General features: G+C 41.4%; 1 protein-coding gene and 1 long non-coding RNA gene across 2 annotated transcripts; one reads left to right on the forward strand and one right to left on the reverse strand.

The window, feature by feature from the left end:
• Positions 1–5,389: 5,389 nt before the first annotated feature.
• LOC120569112 lies at positions 5,390–20,985 on the reverse strand. Its single transcript, XR_005640837.1, has 3 exons — positions 20,868–20,985; positions 6,534–6,813; positions 5,390–6,338 (listed from the first exon to the last, which is right to left on the reverse strand). It is a non-coding gene; the product is annotated as an uncharacterized LOC120569112 (long non-coding RNA).
• Positions 20,132–23,743, forward strand: rtn4rl2a (reticulon 4 receptor-like 2 a). Its single transcript, XM_039816981.1, has 4 exons — positions 20,132–20,345; positions 20,927–21,153; positions 21,338–21,571; positions 21,766–23,743. The coding sequence occupies exons 1-4, from the start codon at positions 20,288–20,290 to the stop codon at positions 22,624–22,626; spliced, it is 1,380 nt and encodes a 459-aa protein (XP_039672915.1). The 5' UTR covers positions 20,132–20,287; the 3' UTR covers positions 22,627–23,743.
• Positions 23,744–27,119: the final 3,376 nt, after the last annotated feature.

Below are 27,119 nucleotides of genomic sequence, written 5' to 3' on the forward strand. Positions count from 1 at the left end.
TACACTGTTGTTCAGGCATGTTTCCACAACAACAAAAAGACAGCAGTCACTGAACTCACGTTGGGATTTTCGTTGAAGGAGGATGTAGTCCAGCTTGTTGTTTAATGAGCAGACACTTGCAAGCAGGATGGCTGGGACAGGTGGACAGCTAGCGTTAGCTTTCCACCTAGCCGATGAGGATGTCCCCTAGCCGGCTAGCGGCATTGAGCCACACCGCTGGTCTCCGTGCAGGCGAAGCTCACGTAGTGTGCCGAGTATTGTGTCTGTAATAACGTTTCCTCCATATTCTCCGATCTGTACCGATGTATCCCGGTGGTACACACGTCCGGTAGTTTGAATGCAGATAATTGTTGTAAATGTTTTCTGCTGAAAACTGAAAGCCTGTTTAGCGAAGATTCAAGATGGCTGACAGTCGTTTTCATTCGGAATACCTCGGCCAGACTCGGCAGTCCAACCCCCTGTGGGCGTGTTGAAAACATACGGAAGTAGATCCTACTACTGGCTGTAGTCCTTTGCCTCTGGCCCAAAAATCTTCCAATGACGCAAAAATCGTCATTTTACGTCATCGGAAGATTTTTTCCAGGCCCCAAATGCAGAAATCTCTCGTCTCAGGGGGACATGAGGGAGGGAGGCACGGTCATTCAGAAATACTATCGGGTTTCTACTGATACAAAGCTGAATGCTAAATCGGTGAAGTATCCCTTTAACCTCCGTGCAATGGTTGTTGGGACCTGAGTTGAGGGATTCTAGTTTTCTGACGGCCTACACCATGTGGCTCCATGTACACCACCTGCTCCTCACATGTGGATTGAAGTTAATATATGCTCTGTTATATGATCGGTTATTCTATCCTCTTACTCTTCTCTTCTCACTCTCTATTTTATTGCATTATCCAGGCACCGACTGCCTTCACCCAGGTCTTCATTTCTTCCCTTTCAAAAGCCTGTTAGATATCATTTTCCTACATACTCTTGTGCTGTTTGCTCTGTGCGTTTGCTCTTGATGAGCAGCCGGTGCATAATTGATTTGGCAACATCATTACAGAACACTCATGCTAAAAGGTGGTTTAATTAAATGTAATTGAAAGAGCATCCTAAAGTAGGACAAAGATCATTTTCACAAGACCAAAAACCAGACCTTACACCTGGAGTGAAGTGAAAATATATGTGCAAACATACAGTAGACACATACACACACAACAAGCACTGATAATATTAGGGAGGGAAATATAAGAGAAGCAGTAGGGGAAAAAATGTAAGTTGATCCACTTACAGTGTGCATACGTCATGCCAAATCATGCCAATAAAGCTTTAGAAAACTGAATCGAACAGATGGAGAGACAGATTGAGATGTAGAGGATGGTGAAGCAAATCAAACACTCTAACAGATCAGAGGAAAGAAAAACTCAATTGCTACTTAATTTAATAAAAAAAAATATGACCTGGCTGATTCTGATCCTTCTATAATGATCAAACACAGGATTAGTGATCACCATCTCCCTGTCTTAAAAGCATAATTTAAAACCACAAGGCTACCAAGAAGGGGGTGTGCATTTGGTCTCTGCATATGGAGAAGAGCACCATCTCCTCTGCTGTGACAAATATTTCTCTCCATGGGAAACGTTCAAAGATAATATCAAGAAGGCATTGGTAGAATTTCCTTTCTGATTGCTGCCAAATATGATGTCCTCATACAACGTTAGGGTTTCTGTGTATTCTTATTTGATGTTATATATGTTTTATATGTTTTTTGAGTGATACACATATATATATATATTTTATATATATATATATATATATATATATATATATATATACACATATATATATGACATATATTGTTATAGAGTAGTACAGTATATTACATGTTGTGAACAAAACAGCATGTCATGCCAAGTAAATTGATCCCTTCAGTGGGAGCATAAAAGTTGCAAGTCTAGAACAGCAGATTAAAATGTGTAGTGTGAGGTAACACAGCATACAAGATCAATAAAGACACAGTGTCTGTCTGCCAAGCGTAAGAGAAAAGGCACCCTGTGGAGATTTCTCCACAAACTAAATTATGTTTTCATTCAGTGTTACTCAATGAAGTCCGTCGTGCCATTAAGACCTGACAATCATGTTGACAGAGATACAGGGGACAGATGGAAAGAGTGATACGTCATGCAACAAAGGTCCATGGCTGGATTGTCAATGCTACTACAGTTATGGAGCAACACCTACATCATCAGCACTGCACCAGAGAGTGGTGGGTAGTAAATGATTACATGTAATTGTTTACGTAATCAAATTAACAAAAACAAGTAACTATAATCAACTCAGATTACAATTGAAAGAAATGTGATATAGATTATAGTGACATTGTCACGGGTTACTTAATTACATGTTTGGTCTTTAAAATATGGCAATTTTAAAAACAAACTTTTTCATGATACCAATTCTGAATGCTGAATAGTTTCTACTACTGTATATCAAAGTACAGTAAATTAATCCTGGCAGGTTGCCAGTTATGTTAACTAATATTTGTTTTTTTTATTGATGATTCATGGATAGTTATTTTTTATTCCTTTTTAATTACATTGAAAATGGAAGATGAACATTTTGAATAAGTGCTATTGGAAATAGTAAAAGAAAGAAAAAAAAGAACATTTGTGGAACTTATTTTTTTGTGGCTGCATCCATGTTTTAGTATAACGTGCAATATTTTCAATGTTTGATTTTGAAGTCCAAAAGTATTCAGATTAGAATACATAATTTATTAAATATTACATTACTAATTCAAAATAAAAATGCCATTGAATTTGTATTCAGTAACTGACTACATTTGAAAGCCATCCTACCCAACTTTGGCATCGACATCCAACGCATGATGTCCCTCCCCTCTCGCTGCCTTCGCTTGCTTAGCACCGCCCAGGACAGATGTGATTAGTTTAAAGAAATACAAACAAGCCAGAGTGTTTTTGCGACTATCCCAGAATAGATAAGTGGCGTAGCAGGACCATACTCCATCGCTGAGGAGGTCTGGCAATGTGAGACTCTACTGTCCACATTCACTCGTAAAAACTGTATCAAGCAATAAGTGTGGAAAGGCTGAATTTACAACACAGTAACGCCAATAACAATGCTGACAAAAATCAAATCAAGACTTATGTCTGTAGATCCTTTACCCCAGTCCATGCTGGGAAGCATGCACGCCTGCACGCCTATTTCTATGTACTGTACAGCACATGGGCTTGTCACTTGTACAATTAAGTGCCTGACGTGGGTCGTTACACCCAAACATGGTTATTTACAGTATTTCTGAATTGCTAAAACACTAAAATCCATTTGCAAAACCAAAGTTGCAAGTGTACCAACCACTTTATTGATTGAATCACACACAGTTTGCAGAACTTTAAACACTTCTCATGTGGTTAGACACAACTAGCAAATCGGAATCACTCTTTGTGCAAAACTGTAAACACATTGTCATTCACAAAGCACATGTAGCACTGTGGTGCACTTCAATTCAAAATGACACAACACAGCCCCCAAAAGTGAAACACAAGCAACACACTGTCGCCATCGGTAACACACAAGCACTCAAAATTGAACACACCTGTTTCAAATCAGTAATGTGTTGCACCTAATCAGGATATAAAGCCATGAGAAAATACAAATGGCATGTGTGATTTTCACAATGCATTAGGCCTGTCTGTACAATTCTAACAAGAGGTTTTATTTGCTAGAATTGAAAGACTGCCACATGCCAGTGGAAGGAGAGGTAGGTTCTCACAACAGCAGGAGACCATTACAGTTTTTTCCAACTGCTTACACACAAAATCTTTTCATGTTACACGATTTTTGAAACCTCTCACTCAAAGTGCAAAACTACACAGCAAACCTCCAAAACCATAAACTATTTCTCAGCCTTTCACTCAGCTTTCAATTGCATAAAACACTTTTTTCAAAACATTAAACACAATTCTCTACCTAAGACACAAAAATCTAACAGGAAGTGACTTGCTTTCCTTTTCTAAACACAACCAATCAAAATGCTACACTTATTTACCAGGGCACACACACACTCCTCACATTTGCAAACACATTATGTCATAACTGAACACTAACCAATCATTGCTTTAGTATAGGCCTATACAAAGGTCAAATGTCAGATTACCTGTTTGGAACAATGGATGCCAACAATAGACAGAGAGTAAGGGGAGTAGGAGGGAGAGACAGGGGACAACAACGAGGAGGAGGAGGAGGAGGAGGAGGAGGGAAGACGAGTAAGAAGGAGAGCCATCTCTGATGAGATCAGGGCCACACTTATTCATCATGTGATCAACCACGGATTGACCAATGAGAGAAGCCCATCTTGAGTAGCTTTACAGTGGCGTCCATACTGCAACTATCTAATGACTATTTCAGCATTAAAAATCAATCAGACTTTGTTTTGCACAGAGTGCATACAATTCTGTCCCCCCCCCAACACACACACCCCCGCCCTGACACTCAAGCACGCACAAACACTCTCAACACACACACACACACACACACATATTCTTTATTCTAAAAATGATACCTTTGGTTTACATATGTTTATACTTTAGTTTTCTTGTGTCATGCTACTGTATACAACACTGTGCTACTCTTACAAGCGTGATGTTTTGCCCAATCAATATTTTCTGTTTCATTGTAACATTACATTGTTTTTTACAGTGCACTTTTCAACCCCTCTCAGCAGATGACTTTACCTCTAGAACATTGTAAATGTAGATATAGCCTATGAACGACAAAAGAGCTTTAGATTTAGAACAACAGTGTGTACATGGTATATCCAAAAATTTACTATTATGAAAAAAGTGTTTGCCATTTGATGCAAATGCTTCATTTTGAGATGTGTTTATGGTATTTTGAATGCAGTGTTTCATTTTGAAGGAGATATGAGGCATTTAGCATTTTGTGTGTGCAGTTTTAGGAATTGTGTGTAGAGTTTTGAAAAAAGGAGACATAGTTTTGAAAACGTGTGTAAGCAGTTGGAAAAAACTGTATTGTTACAGTTTTTCTCGATTGCTAAGACACATTTCTTGAAAGCGGCTCTCCTTTTCTCTAAACTGTGAACACAAAACCCAATTTTCAAGCTACATTCACAAAACCTCAGACTCTTCTTGCAAAACCAAACTTTCACCTCAAAACAGTTCAATCTGTGCTCAAAACTGAACTATGTTGTCAAATCGTGCCAAATCAATCAAAATTACAGTTTTTGCCCGTTGCTTTAACACATTTTGCAAAACTTCGCTCATTGTGCCAAAACTCTACACACAAGTAAACATGACACAACACTGGGAAATATACGATTCACATCTGTGTCAAATTGAAACTCTACTATCAAAACCTAAACTCTGCTATCAAACTAACATTCCTTTGTCAAAATGTAACTCTGATGACAAAATGACACATACTTGCATCATATGCATACACTTTCAGATCAGGGGGAACACACTAGTCTACTTTATATAAAACACTGCAATCTTTGATTTTCAGTGTTTATTCAGAAGGCATATTTTCAGGAAGCACATTTCCAAACAACCAAAAAAGCAAATAGGCCTACTCAATATTGTACATTGCAGCACTGTACATTGCAGTAACATGAATTCAGATAAAGCAACAAAAAAAAAATATAAATAGAAAAAAACACTATACTGTAAACACAGAAAATCATGGCAATTGTGCATACGTGGGCTCATGGATCCCGCCGTCTGTTGGGGTCTGGCCACAGGACCTCATCGACATCGCAAGCAATGTCTTCTCCCGCTAGACACCGGGGAAAATATCCCCTTGCATGTCGAAACCATCCATGGATTGCTGTCACCTGAATGTCGCCGCAGGCCTGTTCCATTGCCTGCAGAAGAGGCATGTGGGCTTGTGGTTGGCGGTCATATACACGCCATCTCCAAGCCGAAAATAATCCCTCTATAGGGTTTAAAAATGGTGAGTAAGGGGGCAAGTTTACCACTTCAAATTGATTGTGGTTGGTGAACCAAGCCTGGACCAGAGCAGACGGATGGAAACTGACGTTATCCCATACCACCACAATCCTGGGCTGATCTGGTCTGTTCTGTACAACTATATTATGGAGAGCATCTAGAAATGTGAGTATATGTTGGCTATTGTATGGACCTAGTTTTGCATGATGATGCAGAAGCCCTCGAAGGCTTATGGCGGCACACAACGTGATATTACCCTCGCGCTGCCCCGGGACGTGCACAATCGTCTTGTTTTGCTCAGGTCGAATCCAGCTTCATCGATGAAAATGAATTCATGGGGCTGTGCAGCTCCATCCATGGCCAAGATTCTCTGTAACAAAAAAAAAAAAAAAAAAAAAAAAATAGTACTGTACAACAGTGCTACACATACAGAACCCTCACCCCATCACACAGGTACCTGTGTAGCTCTCCGAATGGATCCATGTGGTACTGATATGGTACATATTCAGCTGCTACTGGATTTCACCAATACTGTATTGTAAATGTAAGAGACAGTCACACTTACCCGTACATCTTCAGCTCAAAGTCCTTTGACCCGGACACTGTTCCTCTCAAATGGGACCCTGTAGAGCTGCTTCATGGTGATGTGTTTTCCCAAGATGCATCTGATGGTGGTGATGCTCACATGGTTTATGTTGTTGAACACTTGCCTGTCTGCAAGTATTTTCTGTCGTAGCTGGTGGAGGCGGATGGCATTGTCTGCCTTCACTAGGTCCACAACGGCAAGTTCCTGCTGTTGTGTGAACAGGCGTTGGTGTCCTCCCCCAGAAGGTCTTCTAGTCATTCTAGAGTAATACAACCACAAATTGTCATCGGTTTGCTTCTTTTTCTTACAGTACTTTACTGTATATACTGCATCATCCACTGTACTGAAACATCTCAATATAAGTAATCATGGTATGTTTCACAAAAACTACCACTTTGGCTGCAAAAGGAGCATTAGCACCCTGCAATACCCTGTACACGTGATGTGGTAATGTGATACCGAGCTTCCCTCATAGTCAGGCCATAGTCCACCAAAGTTGCTCTTATATCATCAGAAATAGGGGTCCGTACATGGCCTCTTCGACCTTTTAGTCGTCCTCTTGCTCTCCCTCCATGCTTGCAAAGTTCTTGAAATGGCTAAACTGAGGGCTTTTTGTAGCTGGCTGATTGGTGTTCAGTTTTGCAAGTAAGTGCCTTCAGGTGTGTATTTGAGTGGTTGCAATTACCCGATTGTATTTTGGATACATGAGTTTTCCAAATGGCACCCTGAGATTTCATTTTTGAACAAAGTGTCTTCTGTATAAAATAGAGTGTAGTATGCAGTACCAAGTGTGTTGCATAAAGGAGTAAGTGTGTTGCAGAATTGCAACTAGAGTGCAAAGCAGCGCTTTTGTTTAAGGTATGGGTATATGTGTTTGAGGTATGGTAACAAAAGCTTCAAGTTGTTACTTTAGTCTAAGCATGGGTCTAGATTGTTCAAGCAACGGCAAAAACTGTAAAAATACTGAACAGTCACTAAAAACTATATAGAAAAATACAAAACACAATGCTTAGGACATGAAGCTGGAGAAATAAATGTTTGTTCACTGTAGGCTAAATGCATGTTGCAAAAAAATAAAATAAAACTGCATTTAGCACTTGTACAAAAAGACAAAACAGAAATCTTGAGGATTTACACCTAGCACTTGTAAAAACAAACAGAAATCTTATGAGTTTGCCACTTGTGTACAGTAAGCCCATGTAAAAATAAAGTACAAAAATATACAAATAAGTGCATTAGCCACAGAATCATGTCTCCGTACTGGGTCAGGCCACAGGACTTCATCCACATCACAGGCCACATTTTGTCTGGCCAGGCAACGGGGGAAAAAATAAAAATACAAAAAAAAATAAAAAACCCTGGCATGCTGTATCCAGGCTTGGCATGCCTCCACACCTATGTCACCACAGGCAAGTCCCACGGCTTGCAGGAGATTTACCCTGGTGTAAGGTTGGCGTTCATATACCTTCCACCGCCATGAGGAGAAGAATTCCTCAATGGGGTTTAGGAAAGCGGAGTACAGTGGAAGGCAAAGATTGATACAACCTTGGTTCATATTGAACCACTCTCTAACCTGGAGGCATCTGTGAAAACTCACATTGTCCCAAACAACAACATAGATGGGATGCTCATCCTGCTGCCCTAACAGAGCATCTGGCATGTGATTGAGGAAAATGAGGAGCTGGAGAGTGTTGTAGGTCCCCAGGTTGGCATGATGGTGGACAACCCCATGATTGCTGATGGCAGCACATAATGTGACATTGCCACCACGCTGCCCAGGAACACCAACAATGGCCAATCACATTATGGCCTCTCCTTCTCTTGGTGAGATTAAACCCAGTTTCATCCATGTAGATTTATTCATGGGGTCTTTCCATTGCATCCAGTTGAAAAACCCTCTGTAGAAAAAGATAGTTTTGTAAGTGATACGGAAAAAGGGATTTAGGCCACTACAGTAAATCACTACTTAGAGTAATCAACATTGAATGTACATACTGGAATCTTTGCTCTTTGACTCGGTCTGAGTTGCAATCAAAGGGCACTCTGTATAGCGGTTTCATGCGCAGTCTGTTGCGCTTGACACGATCAACAGTAGAGAGGCTGACACTGTTGATACCCTCAAAATTTACATGGTCCTCAATGATCTTCTGCTGAATTTCACTCCGTTTAATAGCATTGTTCTCACAGACCATAACAATTAGGGTCTCTTGGTGTGGGGAGAACATACCTGTCCTCCCACCCCCATGTGGCAGTTTTTCAATTCTACAAAACGAGAACATGGAATTACAAAAAATATACATGGAATACTAGGCCTACAAATAGTTAGACCAACCCTCCATTACAATACTACAGTACATTGGTACAGTGATGTACTGAAACATATATTTACTTACAGTATACTGTGGTACAATATATAGTATGTCATACAGTAATTGTTGTCAACATTTACATACTGTACTATAATGTCAAAAAAGGTAATTACCTGTTCTCTTCTCTAAATCTTCGGATTATGGTGGACACAGTGAATCTACTGATGTTTGGTTGTACCCTTTGTCCAGCCTCCCTCATGCTCATACCATGGACAAGAACATGGTCAATCACAGTAGCTCTGATTTCATCAGATATTACCGTTCTTTGTCTTCACTGACCACCTCACACACAAACTCTTCCTCTCAGATTTCTATCCATTGTAGGGCCTCCCAAACCAGTGCTCGCTGAACTGGCTTATATGTTCCCTCACATCATTAGCCACAAGTGTGATCAATTTTGAGTTGTTGTGTTCAAGTGGTGACACCTGTGCTTTAATTGTGTTTGACTTTTGTCACCTGTGCTCACCATTATGCAGCACAGGTGCATCACAATGAAAATGTGTTGGCAAGTTGTGTCTAAACAGGTGACAAGTGCTTATGGTTTTGCCAAAAGAGTGATTGATTCAATCAGTGGGTTCAGGCAACTGAGCATTTGGTTCAGACAATAGGGCTAAACCCTATTGTTTTAGCAATTGAGAAAAACTGTTTTTTTCTGCATGGAGGTGGAAGGTCTATGACAGAAATCCTTATGCACAGGAAAATCTCATTCAGTCAATGGATGCAGCATGTGACAACATTGGAGTGGAAGCGATTCAAGGTTGGATTCGGCATGCTAAAGGATTCTTTCCCTGTTGTTTAGCAAGGGACAAGATTGCCTGTGACGTTGATGAGGTCCTGTGGCCTGACCATGCCCAGAGGCATGATGCTGAGGCAGAATGATTCCAAGACATTGCTTGCTATCGATCTGCTGCATATTTTGTTTGTGACTGCATTTATATGTGTGCAGGATTGTGCAAGTACTTCATAATAAATATAATTTTTCCCCTGCTCTGCCCTGAGTGCAGTGTTTTGCATTTATCTCTGTAGTGTGTAATGACTGCTTTGTAGTGTTTATGCATTAGCTGGATGTGTGTGTTATCTGAAAACAGTATTTGGTTTTGGGTAAAGATAATATAGTTCTGAAGCAATTTTTGATATAGCAGGACAAGTCAAAGGGTTTGACAGCGTAGCTTAAGTTTGCTGATTTGTGTTTAAGGTTTTGCGAAAGCGAGAGAAACATTCAAAAAATTTGTTTTAGCAATTCAGAATTACTGTAATGAATAAAGAATTTATTCTGCTTTGCACTTGTCTGTATATGGGTGTGCACAGATATTACTGTTTATTTCCCAATGTTTTACAGTCAAATTCAGTTGTATGTAGTACACCTTGTAAAGCATACAATAGAGAGTGAGAGAAATAGACAGAACGAGAGTGTGAAGAAAAAGCTTTCACGTTTCTGATGATTTTGCGAATGAGAGGACACTGAACAAAAGCTGTAAAGAGAAATGGAGCGAGCGAGTGAGTGAGTGAGGGAGGGAGGGATGGAGGAGGAGGGAGCGTGCACAATATTGATCTGAACACATGCAAACACATATGGCTGAGTGTTATACAATTGTTCTGCTGGTGATGAAAAAGGAGGACAGGAAGTTGCATTGACCAAAGAAAGCAGAGAATATATCACTTTATAAAGTCAGTGCATGCCTCCCAGTAAAAAGGATGCTATGGAGTACAGGATTTATTAGGTTCATCATAGTGACTCAGTATTCTTCTGTACTGTACTGTCTGGGCATTGTTTGGTTATAAAACTGTCTGTATTAATATACAACAGGCTGTTCTTATGAACCATTCGTACATATCGCTACTAAAAGTAATGCACTGTATGTATTCTACATATTTATTGCTATATGCACCACAGTGACAGCTGCTGGAAACGTGTGTTCCGGTCTTTTTCTAATCTTTATTTCATTCACTTAATTTTGGTGCCTAAACTTTTTTGTCGTCGCTGCGTGAAGGTAACTTTTTGTTGGCTAAACTCAACTGCATCAGCCTCTGAAATGACCGGCATCTCACGATGACCGGTACCTGGCGCCGGCTAAATGTAACTGTAAAGACCGCTAAACTTAACTGTCATGTGACCGGCCGTCACATGGCTTATTTCGTAGGAAATCATACGAATTGTTGTGCATAACTTTTCGTACCATATCATACGAACCTGTTCACTGGAATGCGTTGCATACAAATATATCTTAACTTCAATAAAAAAAAGAATTACACTATTTGTAATCTGATGTACAGAATAATACACATGTGAGTACTCTGAGTACTTAGTAGGCAATTTGTTAATTTCTAGCGGGGTGTTTAATTCACCCGTGACTAGTGAACTACCCCATCAACAACTCTTTTTGTTCTGTATTTTTCAGCTATATAGTTTAGAGAATATTACACATTCTAGACAGAATCTGACAGAAAGGCGAGAGAGAGCCCAAGAAAAAGTTGCAATTAGTAATCTTTCTGCTACTTCAGCACCATGGACAGCACCATGGATTTATCAATACACAGGCTGATATTTCAGAGCCGTGGTCGGGGCCACAGATTCTAATTTGCACAAACCTTTATCAAGTCAGATAAAGGATCAATGAGTCAGACAGACTAGACTAACTTATTCAACTAAACAACCCCTCTGCCCCTGCACTCTCTCTGCTACGAGGGGATGGAGAGGCAGGATGGTCATTTTGCTAACAAGGGGGTGTTCCATGCTATTCTGCTGATTGACAGTTGGTGGACTACAACTTAGCAAAACTCTAACTACAGTCTGCACAGCAGCAGTTCATGTGGACCAAACTCTAGTTATTTTCATTTCTTGAACACAGTTTTCAAAACTCTACACACCTATCCCATGACTTTAACCACAACGTGCACAACACTGTAGATTTACAGCACTTTGTTCAAATGCTAACACACTGCTGTCAAAACTGTTAACCACACATTCAAAACTGAATAGATTTTAGTCTGGTGCCTATCAAACACTGCTGATTTAGCTGAAAGCCTAAGCAAGTGTCTTATTTTAGAAGAGTTAGTGAATATATATGGTATTTATACAGAGAAAGCTCAGAAAGCCTTTTTTTTTATACAAACACCAAATAAGAATGAAACTATTATACACTGTACCGTTTGAGAGAAACAGGTAAAAGAGCAAAGATGCTAATATGTCCAGGTAAGATGTCTGAGGTTATGTACACAGCTATAAAAAAAGGAAAAACACTATATCTTTACAATAGTAAAACTGCATTCTTACTGTTTTTCAGAAAGTAATGGAGTTGAAAGCCATGGAAAGAACACATTCATTAGTATTTAGAGACAATATCCAATGTGATGAAGAAAACTTGCCACATGATGCTGGAGAGAGGCAGGATTAGTCACAATTGTCTTTGGTACTGTTACCTATGCACCTTTAGTTTTTTGTCCCAGTAATTCAATAAATTACTAGAGACAAAATACTATATTGAGGCAAACTGCTGATTTTCATTCCTTCTTCTTTACCTTACGTAAAAATTGGTATTACACAATCTATATCTTTTCCTAAAATAAACTATTGAGTAGTGTAAAGTCACTCAAATTGTTCAAACTGTAAAGATGAAAAAGTTTGTAATTTCTGTATTGGTGTTTGATGCTAGTGTTTTTACTCTCTGTGTGTTCTGAGTGACAGTGTGTGTTATCTCAGTGAGGATTGTTCTGAGTTTTTGGCTGCACTGAGCCTGTTTTGAGACGTGTGAAGAGTGGTGTTGTTTGGAATGAGTTTTGCAGGTGATGTGAACTGTTTAGTTCAGGTGACTGTTGGTAATGCAGACTGTAGTTTGAGTTTTGCACATGGGACTCCAGTTGTGCCCACTGTCGTTTAGCAATTGAAAAAAATTGTAAAGCCTTGTTTTGTCGACGGGCAAATTATATATTTTTTACAACAAGTAACCCTTGTTGAAATAGGGTTACATGGTACATATTTCTAAAACCGTATGGGTATCATATCAAACTGTGTCAGTTAGTATGTTGAAATTTGATTATACACATAAAGTCCAGAGAGGGGTAGTATTCCAGCATATATGAATTATATATAACGATTACATATAACAGACTATAACGAAGCTGCCATGATTAGTCTACTTTCCGATTAACCCCTGATGACATCATCTCCCTCCAGAGCCACAGAAGATAGAACCTCGCCCCCAGGAACATGCATCAGGTGATGCCGTGATGCCATGGGGGCCAAAAAGACTTTTTTCTATAGACTTACATGATAAAAGAGACGTCTGTAAATCATTGGAAACATGTTCTTGAGCGTCACAACCCCTTGCGAAATGACTCGTTTCACCGTCAGAATTTGATTTGTCCAATAACCTTTGGAACGTTTAGAAGAGCTGCGTGACTAAGTTGAATTTCAATTCAAGTCAATTCAATTTTATTTATAGTATCAAATCATAACACGAGTTATCTCGAGACACTTTACAGATAGAGTAGGTCTAGACCACACTCTATAATTTACAAAGTCATTTATTCCCTATTTGAGTTAGTGGAGTGCTAAACCAATCATCCAGGTAATTTCATATGCAGAAGCTGAACTTTTTTGGCTCCATGTTCCACTGAGCAACTCTCATAGGAATGAATGGGTCTCCGCCTAGAACACTGTATCCAGTTCTTATTAGACATCTCTGGACAGTACCGAGTAGTGTTCCTCATACTGAGTTAACTAAGCTTCCTGTGTAAAATTGGCAGTACAGGCACAATGCACAAAAGGGAGAAGAACAGGGCTGTCTGAAGGTGCCCACAGATCATGCAGCCCTGCACAGTACTCTTTTAGGAAACACCAAAAACAAAACTACTTACTAATAACATGTATTTTTATGTACTTATGTTAATGATGTTGTTCCTCTAGAATGAAGAGAAATCAACATGATTTCAAAGAACCTGATATTTAAGTACAACTTAAACATTATTAAAATAATAACACAAAAGTGACGACATTCTCCCTAAATGGCTGTCTGGCACTTTAGAAACTCAATCACTTGCACTTCACTCCAGTAACCATTGTGCAGCAGACTGTGGGAAAAAGCAAGCAGCAGTATATGGTTAAGCGGAAGTGGTGACGCCAAGGGACAGAACAAATGAAAGACACTGGCAATAAAAGGGAGGGAGCATTGGAAGACAAAGAGAAATGTGATGAAGGAGAGGGGCTGTGAGCAAGATGCTGAAGAATAGCACGAGTGTCTTTGTCTGTGACAATTGCACGGACTCTGAAAGATGCTGCTGCCTCTGTGAAGGCATGCGTGAGAGATAGACGGACCGTGCCAATAAGAAATGTGTTAGAAAGTGTCCTACAAAACAATATGACATGTTGAGTCATGTTCCAGAAGTACAGTACAGTCCTGGTTTTCTTTGACTCACTGCTTAGGTGCGTGACACTCCGCTGTCTTGTGCCGTGTATTTCAGAGTGTGTGTTTCAATCAATGTCTGCATTGGTCTTTCACTGCATGAACATAGCACTGTCTGTTATATCCATGTGTGCTCATCTCCTTCCTCGTACCTCCTCATTAGTGTCCCCCGATGGGACGCAAAATACACTGAGTGTACAACAAACACAATCTTTTGTGTTCACTAATGAGATGAACCATGTAAAAAAACATCCTGGCTCAAAAAGTGTCCTCATTAAACCGATAGCACTCCAGGATGGTATTAAAGAGAAGCAAATGTTTTGAATCCAATGTAAATTGTACAAAAGGGGGCTGCAGTTCAATAACAGAAAGATATTACCTTTTTTTTTTAACACTTCATCACAGGCCAGAGAAAAAGAGGGATGTGTGTGGTTACCTTGGCAACAGACACACCTCTACTACAGTATCCCATCACCTTTACTAACATCCTCTCCGACCTGCAGTGTTGACGTCATGCAGGACAGAATTACACCTGTAGCAATGAATCCAGGAGGCTTATTTGGATCAGCTGGTTCAAAATGCAATCAGTTTGTTTCAGGGTTTTTCCACAGCACTCAGAGAAAGATAACAGCGCCCTGCTGGTCGGTGCAGTGACGCACTCCTCAGTTGGTAACTAACAGTGGATCAAAGCCGGGCACGGAGTGAATAGATAGAGATACAACAGGATGCAGACGGATAGAGACAGACGTGCAGATGGATGGAGAGACGGGCTGGCAGATGTGCAGGAGAGGAGTGGCTGCGGGTTGGGGAAGCCTCGGTTTGTTTCTGTGTGGGGATTACACAAACATTCGGTAGCGATCAGCACACTCATTGAGGAGATTTGCCTACACAGTAGCGCAAACTGGCTGTGTGGGTGACTGGCACAACACTGATTGACTGAAACTCCGCGGTGGCATTTAGACTAAGTTGTGCCTCAGCAGGCAGCCGTGCAAACACACATGCACAGACAAACACTGACACACACACACACTTGCACAGCTGGTACTGTGGGTGTGTGTGTGAAGGGGAGGCCTGTGTGAGGTGTTGGTCCCGGACGGCCAGTGGGCACCAAAGCTCGTCCACAAGTCCAGATAAGGACAAAGCATGACGTGTGAGGGAACAGCAACACACACCGAGTAATGGATCCCCTCAATTACTCATTTGTTTATGATGCCTGTGGCTCAGTTGGCTTTGCGCAGATTGAAGCACGTTGAGCCGCCTGTGTGTTACTATGAATGGGTTCGCTTCTGTTGTCTACCTCCTCATGACTTTCGGTATGAGCAGTAATCTCCATTCATCTTTTTATTTCCAATGTCAGACATACAAAAGGCTGGCATTAGTCTCCAAGGTCGACTCTAACCTGTTCTAGTGCTGCAGGCATGGCTGGAACGCTTGGAATGAATGAAGGTTATTTTCATATAATTTCTAAGTGTTACATAGTTTTTTAAGAGCATTAACACTAATAAAATGCTCTTAGGAAATATTATTATACAGCCCTTCATAGCATTTCATAAAGGACTTTAGAGATAGAGCCTACACGACCAAACTAATCAATTATTAAAGCAAAGGTGAGTCATACAGTAAGCAGAAGGAAACAGGAGAGCAAACCAGTGCAAAACAAAGAGCACTATTTTGGACCTTAAAAGCTGATCTCATTTGAAAGCCTGCATAAGACTCTTGAACTAATTAGGTCTCAGAGCGTGTTTTGTGCTTTTCCATCCTACTCTTTATAATGTAGCTGCACTTTTTCATAATATGTTGATCCTTTGCATTGCTACACTTTAATCTCCGGGTGCAGCTTCTTATGATGTTTCAAAATTGGATAAAATGGCAAAAAAAGTGAGTGTTCTTTGGTATTTATGTAGAGCAGTGGTTCCTAAACGATTTCACTTCAAGACCCCTAAACTGGTACAAATTAGACCACGGACCCCCATCTGATTGGATTTTTGCTTTTGGATGTTTTTTATTACAGAATATGTATGAAATCAATGACTTAAATAGTCATACATTGTATCATTGTGTTACTTATGGATGGAATTATAATAAACATGAATTACAGTGCCTTGCGAAAGTATTCGGCCCCCTTGAACGTTTCGACCTTTTGCCACATTTCAGGCCTCAAACATAAAGATATAAAACTGTAATTTTTTGTGAAGAATCAACAACAAGTGGGTCCCAATTATGAAGTGGAACGAAATTCATTGGCTATTTCAAACTTTTTGAACAAATAAAAAACTGAAAAAGTGGGCGTGCAAAATTATTCAGCCCCTTTACTTTCAGTGCAGCAAACTCTCTCCAGAAGTTCAGTGAGGATCTCTGAATGATCCAATGTTGACCTAAATGACTAATGATGATAAATAGAATCCAGCTGTGTGTAATCAAGTCTCCGTATAAATGCACCTGCTCTGTGATAGTCTCAGAGGTCCGTGTAAAGCGCAGAGAGCATCATGAAGAACAAGGAACACACCAGGCAGGTCCGAGATACTGTTGTGGAGAAGTTTAAAGCCGGATTTGGATACAAAAAGATTTCCCAAGCTTTAAACATCCCAAGGAGCACTGTGCAAGCGATAATATTGAAATGGAAGGAGTATCAGACCACTACAAATCTACGAAGACCCGGCCGTCCCTCTAAACTTTCAGCTCATACAATGAGAAGACTGATCAGAGATGCAGCCAAGAGGCCCATGATCACTCTGGATGAACTGCAGAGATCTACAGCTGAGGTGGGAGACTCTGTCCATAGGACAACAATCAGTCGTATACTGCACAAATCTGGCCTTTATGGAAGAGTGGCAAGAAGAAAGCCATTTCTTAAAGATATCCATTAAATGTGTCGTTTAAAGTTTGCCAAAAGCCACCTGGGAGACACACCAAACATGTGGAAGAAGGTGCTGTGGTCAGATGAAACCAAAATCGAACTTTTTGGCAACAATGCAAAACGTTATGTTTGGCGTAAAAGCAACACAGCTCATCACCCTGAACACACCATCCCCACTGTCAAACATGGTGGTGGCAGCATCATGGTTTGGGCCTGCTTTTCTTCAGCAGGGACAGGGAAGATGGTTAAAATTGATGGGAAGATGGATGGAGCCAAATACAGGACCATTCTGGAAGATAACCTGATGGAGTCTGCAAAAGACCTGAGACTGGGACGGAGATTTGTCTTCCAACAAGACAATGATCCAAAACATAAAGCAAAATCTACAATGGAATGGTTCACAAATAAACATATCCAGGTGTTAGAATGGCCAAGTCAAAGTCCAGACCTGAATCCAATCGAGAATCTGTGGAAAGAACTGAAAACTGCTGTTCACAAACGCTCTCCATCCAACCTCACTGAGCTCGAGCTGTTTTGCAAGGAGGAATGGGCAAAAATGTCAGTCTCTCGATGTGCAAAACTGATAGAGACATACCCCAAGCGACTTACAGCTGTAATCTCAGCAAAAGGTGGTGCTACAAAGTATTAACTTAAGGGGGCTGAATAATTTTGCACGCCCAATATTTCAGTTTTTTATTTGTTTAAAAGGTTTGAAATATCCAATAAATTTCGTTCCACTTCATGATTGTGTCCCACTTGTTGTTGATTCTTCACAAAAAATTACAGTTTTATATCTTTATGTTTGAGGGCTGAAATGTGGCAAAAGGTCGAAAAGTTCAAGGGGGCCGAATATTTTCGCAAGGCACTGTATTCCCCTTTTTGCTGGGGCATCCCTGGAACCCCCTCAAGGACCCCACTGTGAAAACCACTGATGTAGAGCAATGCTGACTACTGGTCATGGATGTATTGGAAGAATGGAAGTAGTCAGACCAAAGTACTAATACTGCACTGTAAACATACTCTGTTACAGTAAAGGTCCTGCATCGAAAATGTTACTTAAGTTAAAGTATGAACGTACAATTAGGAAAATGTGCTCAAAAGTACTCAATTTACTATTTATTTTTATCAATCAATATTATTAAAATAATTATCAGAAAAAGTAGCAAATCCTCCTATCAGCTGCATTGTTTCAGCTGAACTTGTACATTTTCATATGTTTTGTATTTTGTAAAGTAACTAAACTTATCAAATAATTGTGGTGGAGTAAAAAGTACAAATTTCCTTCGGAAGTGTAGTAGAGTAAAAAGTGGCATGAGATTAAAATAAAGTAAAGTAGAAGTATCTACATTTTTTTTACTTAAGTTCAGTACTTGAGTCAAGGTACTTAGTTATATTCCACCACTGACTGGATGATAGAACAATAATACTCTGTATGTGAGCTGCGTGTCTGATATTTTGCTGCTGCAACACCATTATTTCCCATTTTTTTGGGATCAATAAAAATCTATCTATCTATCTATCTATCTATCTATCTATCTATCTATCTATCTATCTATCTATCTATCTATCTATCTATCTATCTATCTATCTATCTATCTATCTATCTATCTATCTATCTAAGCACAGTGGCCAGAAACATAGAAACACCTTCAACGTAATGCAATACAAAACAAACTTAGTTGTTGGTTTATTGACTCAATTTGAGGCTTTATAGTGTTCTTATATTGGACCAAAGTGTTTCTAATATTTTGTCCACCCTACACCTTACATTGATGGAGGAACAAACCTTCAGAAATACCTAATACAAGCTCCATGCAACAAAGCAAGCCTCAAATTAAATTAATATGTTTTAGTGTCAACACAATTAAAAGTGTCACAACGGTATACAGGGCTGCTGTATGGGTTTACAATACAATGTACTGTAGCTCCACTCAGTCCATTAAAGTAGTAAACTAGATTGTTAAATAACATTCAATCAATCCATCTTTATTAATCCCACTGTATCATGGTCACAATGGATGCTATCTTGCTGTCTTACAGCAAGTGTAAGTTTGACACAAGCAACAACAGCTTGAGGCACAGACACACAGCAAAACAGACTTGAAGTGGTGTGGATATTGAGGCATCTGTTGTGTTTTGCTGTCTTTCTGCTTGTTGGCTTAATTACTAGTCCAATTCCCCCATTTATAAACCTAATTAATAATATTTCAAATTGTGCAATAAAAAACCGAGAAATAAGCCTGAAAGGAAATATATTTGACAAGTCCCATTCATTTTTACATATTCCAAACGACCTTAAATAGTAAAAAAAAAAAAGAATACTTCTATCTGACCACTTGTCTTGCCACTTATCTCCATCTTAAAATGATTTATCTCAGGAGCTATAATTGTACAAACAGAATGACTGGAGCATTTCATATTTAGCCTCCACAACAAATACTACTCGGTCATGGTTGTTTTGTGTGATTCTTTTCTGGCACCGAATTCTCCCTTGCGTTTGAATCATAAATCGGGGGCATCCTCCTTTTTCTAAGGCAGAACCATCTAAGCCCTTATCTGTAGCTTTCTGTCTGGCTGCAGCGCGCCGGAAGCAGCCCATAACGGTCTCTGAGAGAGCCAGCCAGGAAACGAGCTGTGCGCTCTTCTCCTACCCGTTCTCCGCTCCTCCACAGAGCCCAGTCATCATTACCGGGCACCGTGCCGTGCCCCCCCCAGCCCCCCCCACACACACTTTCACTCTCTCGCACTCCCTCCCTCTTTCTTTCTATGTGCGTCGAGAAAGTCTCCTCCTCTCAGAGTCTGAGCGCACGTCTCCAACCAGTCTTTACGCGCATACAAACTCTCCAAGAGAATCCCCTACGGTCGGCCCCTCCCCTTTCCGTTTCTTGCCGCCCTCACTCATTCATGACCCCGTATCGGTGACGTAGGAGATTCCTGGGTGCCCACTGCCGTAGGCAATAACGGGATGCTTGAGTATATATGGGACACTGGTAGCCATCAACCGGCACACTCTCAGTCGCTCCGACTCGGGAACCAGGGCATCAGCGGAGATAGCAGGCTTTACTTCGCCCTCTTAGGCTAACTCGCTTTGGGCTTTGGTTCAGGATGGACACCTCTTCGATTACTCGGAGCCGACGATGCTCCATCATGCGCAACTGCAAAAGTAAGTTTGTCTCTGTCTTCTTTGGTTTGGGATACATGGACACTACAAACATAGAGCTAATGCTGCTTTTCACTTCTTTTTCAACCATTTCTAAGTTTTTATTCTAAGACAGCTTGCGGTAGCCTACTTTTTATATGAAATGTAACATGGCTATGGATATGGATATATGATTGGATGATTGGATACAAATTCAAAAGGAAACTCAGAAAATGACTTATTTTATGACTTATAAAATATATAATAGATATATACAGAGAGAGAGAGATTGCAGAATGTGAAGTGGAATATATGAAGAACTTTGAATTAACGCTAAGAAAGCTATGTTTTGACATTTTTGTGATCAGGCTGTGCGTAATGGTTGGTGCAAGTTTAGTGATGAGGCGTAAACTTAATTTATCGTAGAAACATAAAGCTGTAAAGTGTAGATAGTCTAAATGTTATTCCAACTAAAATGCCAATGCAATAAGTAAGTAATGAATGTGCACCGATTTGGACTCAGTGTGCTGTTGTGATGTATAATACCGGATATCAGCACCACGGACAGCTCCCGCTCACTTCCTTCTCTCCCTGCTCTCCTCCAGGCGGTCTCTCCCTCTGGCTGGTGGTGTGGCTGGTCCTCGGCAAGCCTAGTCCGGCGTCGGCGTGTCCGCACCTGTGCGTGTGCTACCCGACGCCCATGACTGTGAGCTGCCAGGCGCAGAACTTCACCGCCGTCCCGGTCGGAGTGCCCAATGAGTCGCAGCGTGTATTCCTCCAGAACAACCGCATCACGGAGCTTAGAGTTGGCTCTTTTGGCTTCGGGACTCAGGTAAGATTCTGAGAGTTTGGACAATTTGGAGGCTGGGAAGGAGAAGTGTGAAGCTATGTTTTATTTTTTGAGGCACAGAAAATTTGTATTTCAGCATTGCTGTTCATATTTTTCACATTTAAAGTGAAATAATATCCACGGAGAATAATAAACACCGTTCAATGCATGTATTTTCTTGCCTCAGGTCCTGTGGTTGTATTCCAACAACATCACGTGGATTGAGGCAGGGTCCTTCAGTGAGCTGAGGGACTTGGAGGAGTTGGACCTCGGGGACAACCCCAACCTCCACAGACTGGAGGGGGGAGCCTTCCGCGGCCTAGAGAAGCTCCAGAGCCTCCACATGCATCGCTGCCGGCTCACTGCCCTGCCCCATGACATCTTCCACAAGCTTTACAGCCTGCAGTTCCTCTATCTGCAGGTAGGGGCGCCGAAGAGACATACAAATGCATACAGATGACTGACACACAGACACACAGTTTGACAAGGACACATACACATGCAGCCACCCACACATACACAGCATCACAAAAATACAAATTACAAATATTATCATCTCAGTGTGTCTGTTCTTTTAATGCTAAATCCCTTCTCCTCTTTTATTTTCTTCCTCAGGAGAATAATCTTCACTTCCTGCAGGACGACATCTTTTCTGACCTTATCAACCTGAGCCAGCTATTCCTGCATGGCAACCGTATCCGCACCCTCTCAGAGAACGTGTTCCGCGGCCTGGTCAACCTCGACCGCCTTCTCCTCCACGACAACCGCATCAGGCAGGTGAACCGCCGCGCCTTTCGCGACCTCGGCCGCCTGACCATGCTCTTTCTCTTCAACAACTCCTTGGCCGAGATGCCCAGCCAGGCCCTGAGGGACACGCAGGGCATCGAGTTCCTCCGCCTCAATGCCAACCCCTGGTCCTGCGGCTGCGAGGCCCGCGCCCTGTGGGAGTGGTTTCGCGAGGCCCGCGTCTCTTCATCTGAGGTGATCTGCGCCTCCCCTTCCAACCGACGCAACCAGGACCTCCGCTTCCTCCGCGAGATGGACTTCGCCCTCTGCCCCCTGCCCGACCCTGGCTCCATCGCTGGCTCCACCACCACCACCTTCAGCACCAAAACCCGCTGGTGGTTTCACAAGAACAAGCCCCAGTCATCCACAAAAGGCCTTTTTGAGAAATCCTCCGAGACTGTCAAAGCTGGTTTGTACGGCAAAGGCCCATCCACAACCACCTCGGTAGTCAAGTACGAGTTAGGGGAGGAAGAGCTGGCGCTGCCCAAACTCGACGCAGAAGAGTACTGGGCAAACTACGGCAACGAGGACTCAGGTGTCACCCTGCGATGCTTCGAGCTCGACTGCCCACCTGAGTTTGACCTGCCTCCATCTTCCTCCTCTCCCTCGTCCTCATCGCCCTCTTTCCTCTCACTACTAGCCCTTTCTGTTTTCAGCCTATGCCTCAACCTCCACCTGCTGTTCGGCTGAATTTGACTCTTAGTCCCACACCCCTACCCACTTCCAGCCTGTTTTAAAGGCTGCGAGGTTACCTGTTACCTGTACTGTACTCTACACCCCCTTTGCCCGCTTTGCTGTTAGCCATTTCTCAAGGCACAGCGAGGGAGATAGGGGGACGGTTAGATTCTGAATCTACCACCTACAGGGCTTAACACTTTCCAGGGCTGATAAGAGTTCTTCAGCTAAGTTCATATACATCTACAATACTCTACAGGTATGGCTTTCTGTGTCTCACCTGTATGGTGTCACGTTTATGATTCCCTGCAATCAGGGCTACGAGGGCTGAGTCCATCACTAATATCAGTGCAATTTGATAGCAGCTGTGAATGATGTTGTCAATGTTGTCACCTCAACTTAGTTACAGTATAACTACTATTGCTTATTAGTGCATCCGATTAACTGGCTGCTACCAATACTGCAATTACTGTTAGAATCAGTAATGACTTAAAGTCACTTAAAGTGTCATGTAAATAGGTATGTATTTTTGTGATATCTGATTTCTGTGGTCCAGCTCAATCATTTTCATCTTCATCCGGGAGAGAAGGCTAGTGCTTCGACAGGACCGAGCACAGTGAGGCCGAGCGAGAGAGAGAGAGAGAGAGAGAGAGAGAGAGATAGACACAGATAGATAGAGAGAGAGAGAGAGGAATGCAGGGACATAGATGGAGAAGGAAGGTTGGCAAGGAAAATGACAGCGAGAGGAAGGGAGGGTTGTTTCCAACGAAAGAGGATTAGAAAGAGGAAGAGAGAAAAAGGGAGGGAGGAGGGGGACAGTGTTCGTACAGCAAAAAGAAAAGAGACAGCGAGAAAACAGTTTGACACTGTGAAGGACAGTGCTGGCGGCAGAAGCAGCAGGAGCAAAGTAATAAACCCACTCATCAGTAGTTGTTCCATCCATCCAGCTCACACCACCATCACACCATTTTCTGTAAACGTGGTGTCATTTGAGACAACCACAAGGCGAGAATTCTTCCTGTCAGGAAGCCAGAGATTTCAGTTTTTGGATGTCTTTCTGTGACATATTGATATACTGTGTAAAGATTGTTGACTTGGATGCAGAAGATCTTGATAAAAAAATTACACCGAATATTTCCTGAATCATGCTTTTCTTTGGGGCAGTATTTGCAGAACTTACTTAAAAAAAAAGGATTTTGTGTTGGAAGCAAAAGCAAATAACAAATGTGTGACAAAACAACTAAAAACTAACTAACTAAAAAAGTAGCAGATTGCAGCTGTGTAACTAAAACGTGACTAAAAGGGGACTGAAAGTTGCCGAGCACATAGATCTGATGTCAGAGACAGAGACACTAGAGACACTCTGAATAGCTCTGGCTGTGATGGACATCTGTCTGTGAGTGTCTGGATAAATGAGGATGAATGGATCCACAAGCTGGCGGCTCCTCTTCAAAAGGCAAATACGTCAGCAGGTTTGTCACTGCACTGACTCATCGGTGGGCGGTGCCAGATGGATAGACAAGGTGCAAATTGACTAGTTTGTAAATACACTAAGAGAGCAATGGGTGACTGTTAGAGTGGCAGAGAGCAGGAGACACCTTAGGACTGACACACTGACACGCAGACAGACTGATGATGGGAAGCGATAGAGGAGAGGGAGCTTAACAGTCAAACAATGCTGAGATTGCAAAAATAAGAATAAAAGGTTTGGAGCGAGCAGCAGAAGTAGTGCGAAAAAAAGGGAGAAGGAGGAAGTTACCAAATATAGAGATGCACTCTCTCATTCAGCAGCCAACCTTTATCAATCCCTCCCACATTGCAAGATACTGTATGTGTGCTTTTCCCCCAATTACTTTTATTTGCACACCGTTTTCCTTTAGCATCCACCGTCTCTCAAGGCCAAAGATAGGATAGAAGTAGAGGGCCCCCAGCTCCAATAGAGGAGACGAGGGCAAGGCCAAGATGTAGTAGGAGTGAAAGAGTGGGAGGTTTTCTTAGAGAGAGGTACCCACACACACATGTACACATGTACGCACACACGCACGCATGTACGCACACGCACACGCACATGCGCCTACGCACGCACACACACACACACACACACACACACACACACACACACACACACACACACACACACACACACACACACACACACACACACACACACACACACACACACACAAAGCCAGTCAGCCTTGCTTCGATGGAAACAATCTCACACAATCAAACGACTGCCTCTTTGAGATTTTCTGTCAATGGAGTTCTTGATTAAGAATGATTATGGGAAATATTCGGTGTGATCTCGCTGTTCAGTCTCTTATTGAGTCTCGTGGAGGAGGGTCAAACTGAGCCACGGTGCTCTTCATTGGCCATGACAGTGGGGTCACTGTCAGTCGACCAAAGTGCCAGTTATACCATTTGTTTCCCTGTTCAGTCTGTCAATGTGCATCTTCTCTGAGTATTATTTGTTATTGATTTTTACTGTGATAGAAAAAGAAGTGTGTTATTGAAAGATGCAGCATAAAGAATGAATATATTCATACTTGTTTAAACAAAATGTGCTTGTGTGGGCGTTTCTTTCTATGTCTTGGTGAGTGTCCAGTCAAACACCCAAAGCAATAAAAGCACGCACGCACGCACGCACGCACGTACGCACGCACGCACGCTGTGTAAGTCCTCCAGGCAGCTTTCTCAACTGTGCAACTATTATACTGAGAAAAACGGAGAACAGGAAACGTGGAGATGAAAACAGAGCACGAGCAGTGTAAACTTCATTCCTATTCACAGACAGTTCAAGCACAGTGAAAGGTACAATGCTCCAAAAACATAAATGACACCTGCTTTTGCAATATGCTGACTTCATGTAATAAGAAGAAAAGACAACACCAACTATGATGGTAATTAAATAATAATGATTATTAGCAACGTTGAGCATCACATGTAGATATAAGATTTTTTAGATTTTATATTAAACCTTTATTTATACAGGTTATCTCATTGAGACACAGGGTCTCATTCTCAAGAGAGACCTGTTTGGGACATTACACATCATCAATTACAGACAGACAAACACGTATTAACGTATTAACAACAGTATTAACAAGATTTACCAAACAGAAAATACAATATTTGAACGAAAGTCCCAAGTAGACTTAAAACACTAGTACTAGTACTAAAAACAGAGAACAAGATTCCAAAGATTCCAGTGCCCTTAAAATGAGTTTAGAATCCCCTTGCGGGATCAAGCTGGACAATTATAGGTCCTGCTGCAGTGCATTCCAGGTTGAGTGGGCAGAAAAAGAGAAAGCCTTTTTGCCAAGCTTTGTATGAACTGATGGGACGTGGAAGGTAATAAAGGCCTGGGAGCGTAGGCTGTGACTGCAGTGCTTGCGTGACACGTAACTGGATAAATATGTGGGCAGCAATCCAAGGATGGATTTGTAGATGAAGTTATACCAGCGCAAAAGTCTACGTATGGATAATGATGACCAAATTAAGCAGAGAGTACATAGGGCAATGATGGGTGAGTGGTTCACAACCAGTAATTAATCTTAATACAATTTCTTTTAAAACACAGTTAGTTTGATCCAAACATACTATACCCCCAAACTGTTGTGGACATGTGATAATTTCTGCCTAAAAGAGATACTAGGGTTAGGGTTAGGGTTAGCGGCTCCATTCATAAACATGAACTTGAATCCCAGTGTGTCAGCTCAAAGTGCTTTACAAAGAAAACATTCTTCCATTACATTATTACACACACATTCATACATTGAGTTATGCACATGGAACCACCATTACTGTAAACGTCAGGTTCATTCTCATGGATTACTCACATGTAGGTTGTTGGTTGCTTTAATCATTCATCCTGATCATACTGGCAGTCAAGTAATCTCTTTTTTTATCACCAATTAATCAGTTCTAATCAAAACCCACTCTTCTCATTCTGTACGAAAATGCATAACACAATTTGGCTGAAGATATTATGAGGATTTAGATAGTCAAGTGAAAGGATATTTTCCAAAGTGAGTCTAGTCTTTTTAGTTTGAAATTCTCTCTTTGTTTCCCCGGACAAAGTCTCATTCAACTGCAGCGGAAGAATAGTAATGGAAAGTCTACCAAACTTCTGAGATTTCTGCTGTCAAAATGGAGGCAGATAGAATTTCATTTGTTCTCTTTAAAGGTGCTCTAAGTGATTTTGGGTGACGTTACTTCTTGTTGACGTTCAAAGTGTTTTCAAACAAAACGAAGACTAGCTCGCTCCTCCCTCCTCCTCATCCCGTTCCCTCCCTTCTGTGCTTCAGCGCACTAACCAAAAAATGTCAGCCTTTATTTTGGTAGGACAGCTCTCAGCAAGTTCAGGGCTTCCCCCTCAGCCAATGACAAAGCGCCTTTTAGTCACGTGTTTCACTCGTCAGTTCAGGGCTTCACCCTCAGCCAATGACAAATCGCTTTTTAGTCACGTTTCACTTGTCAAGCGAGCTCGGTAGTTCGGAAATAAACCA

This window comes from Perca fluviatilis, chromosome 1 (genome assembly GCF_010015445.1).
Source record: "Perca fluviatilis chromosome 1, GENO_Pfluv_1.0, whole genome shotgun sequence".
NCBI classification, from domain to species: domain Eukaryota; kingdom Metazoa; phylum Chordata; class Actinopteri; order Perciformes; family Percidae; genus Perca; species Perca fluviatilis.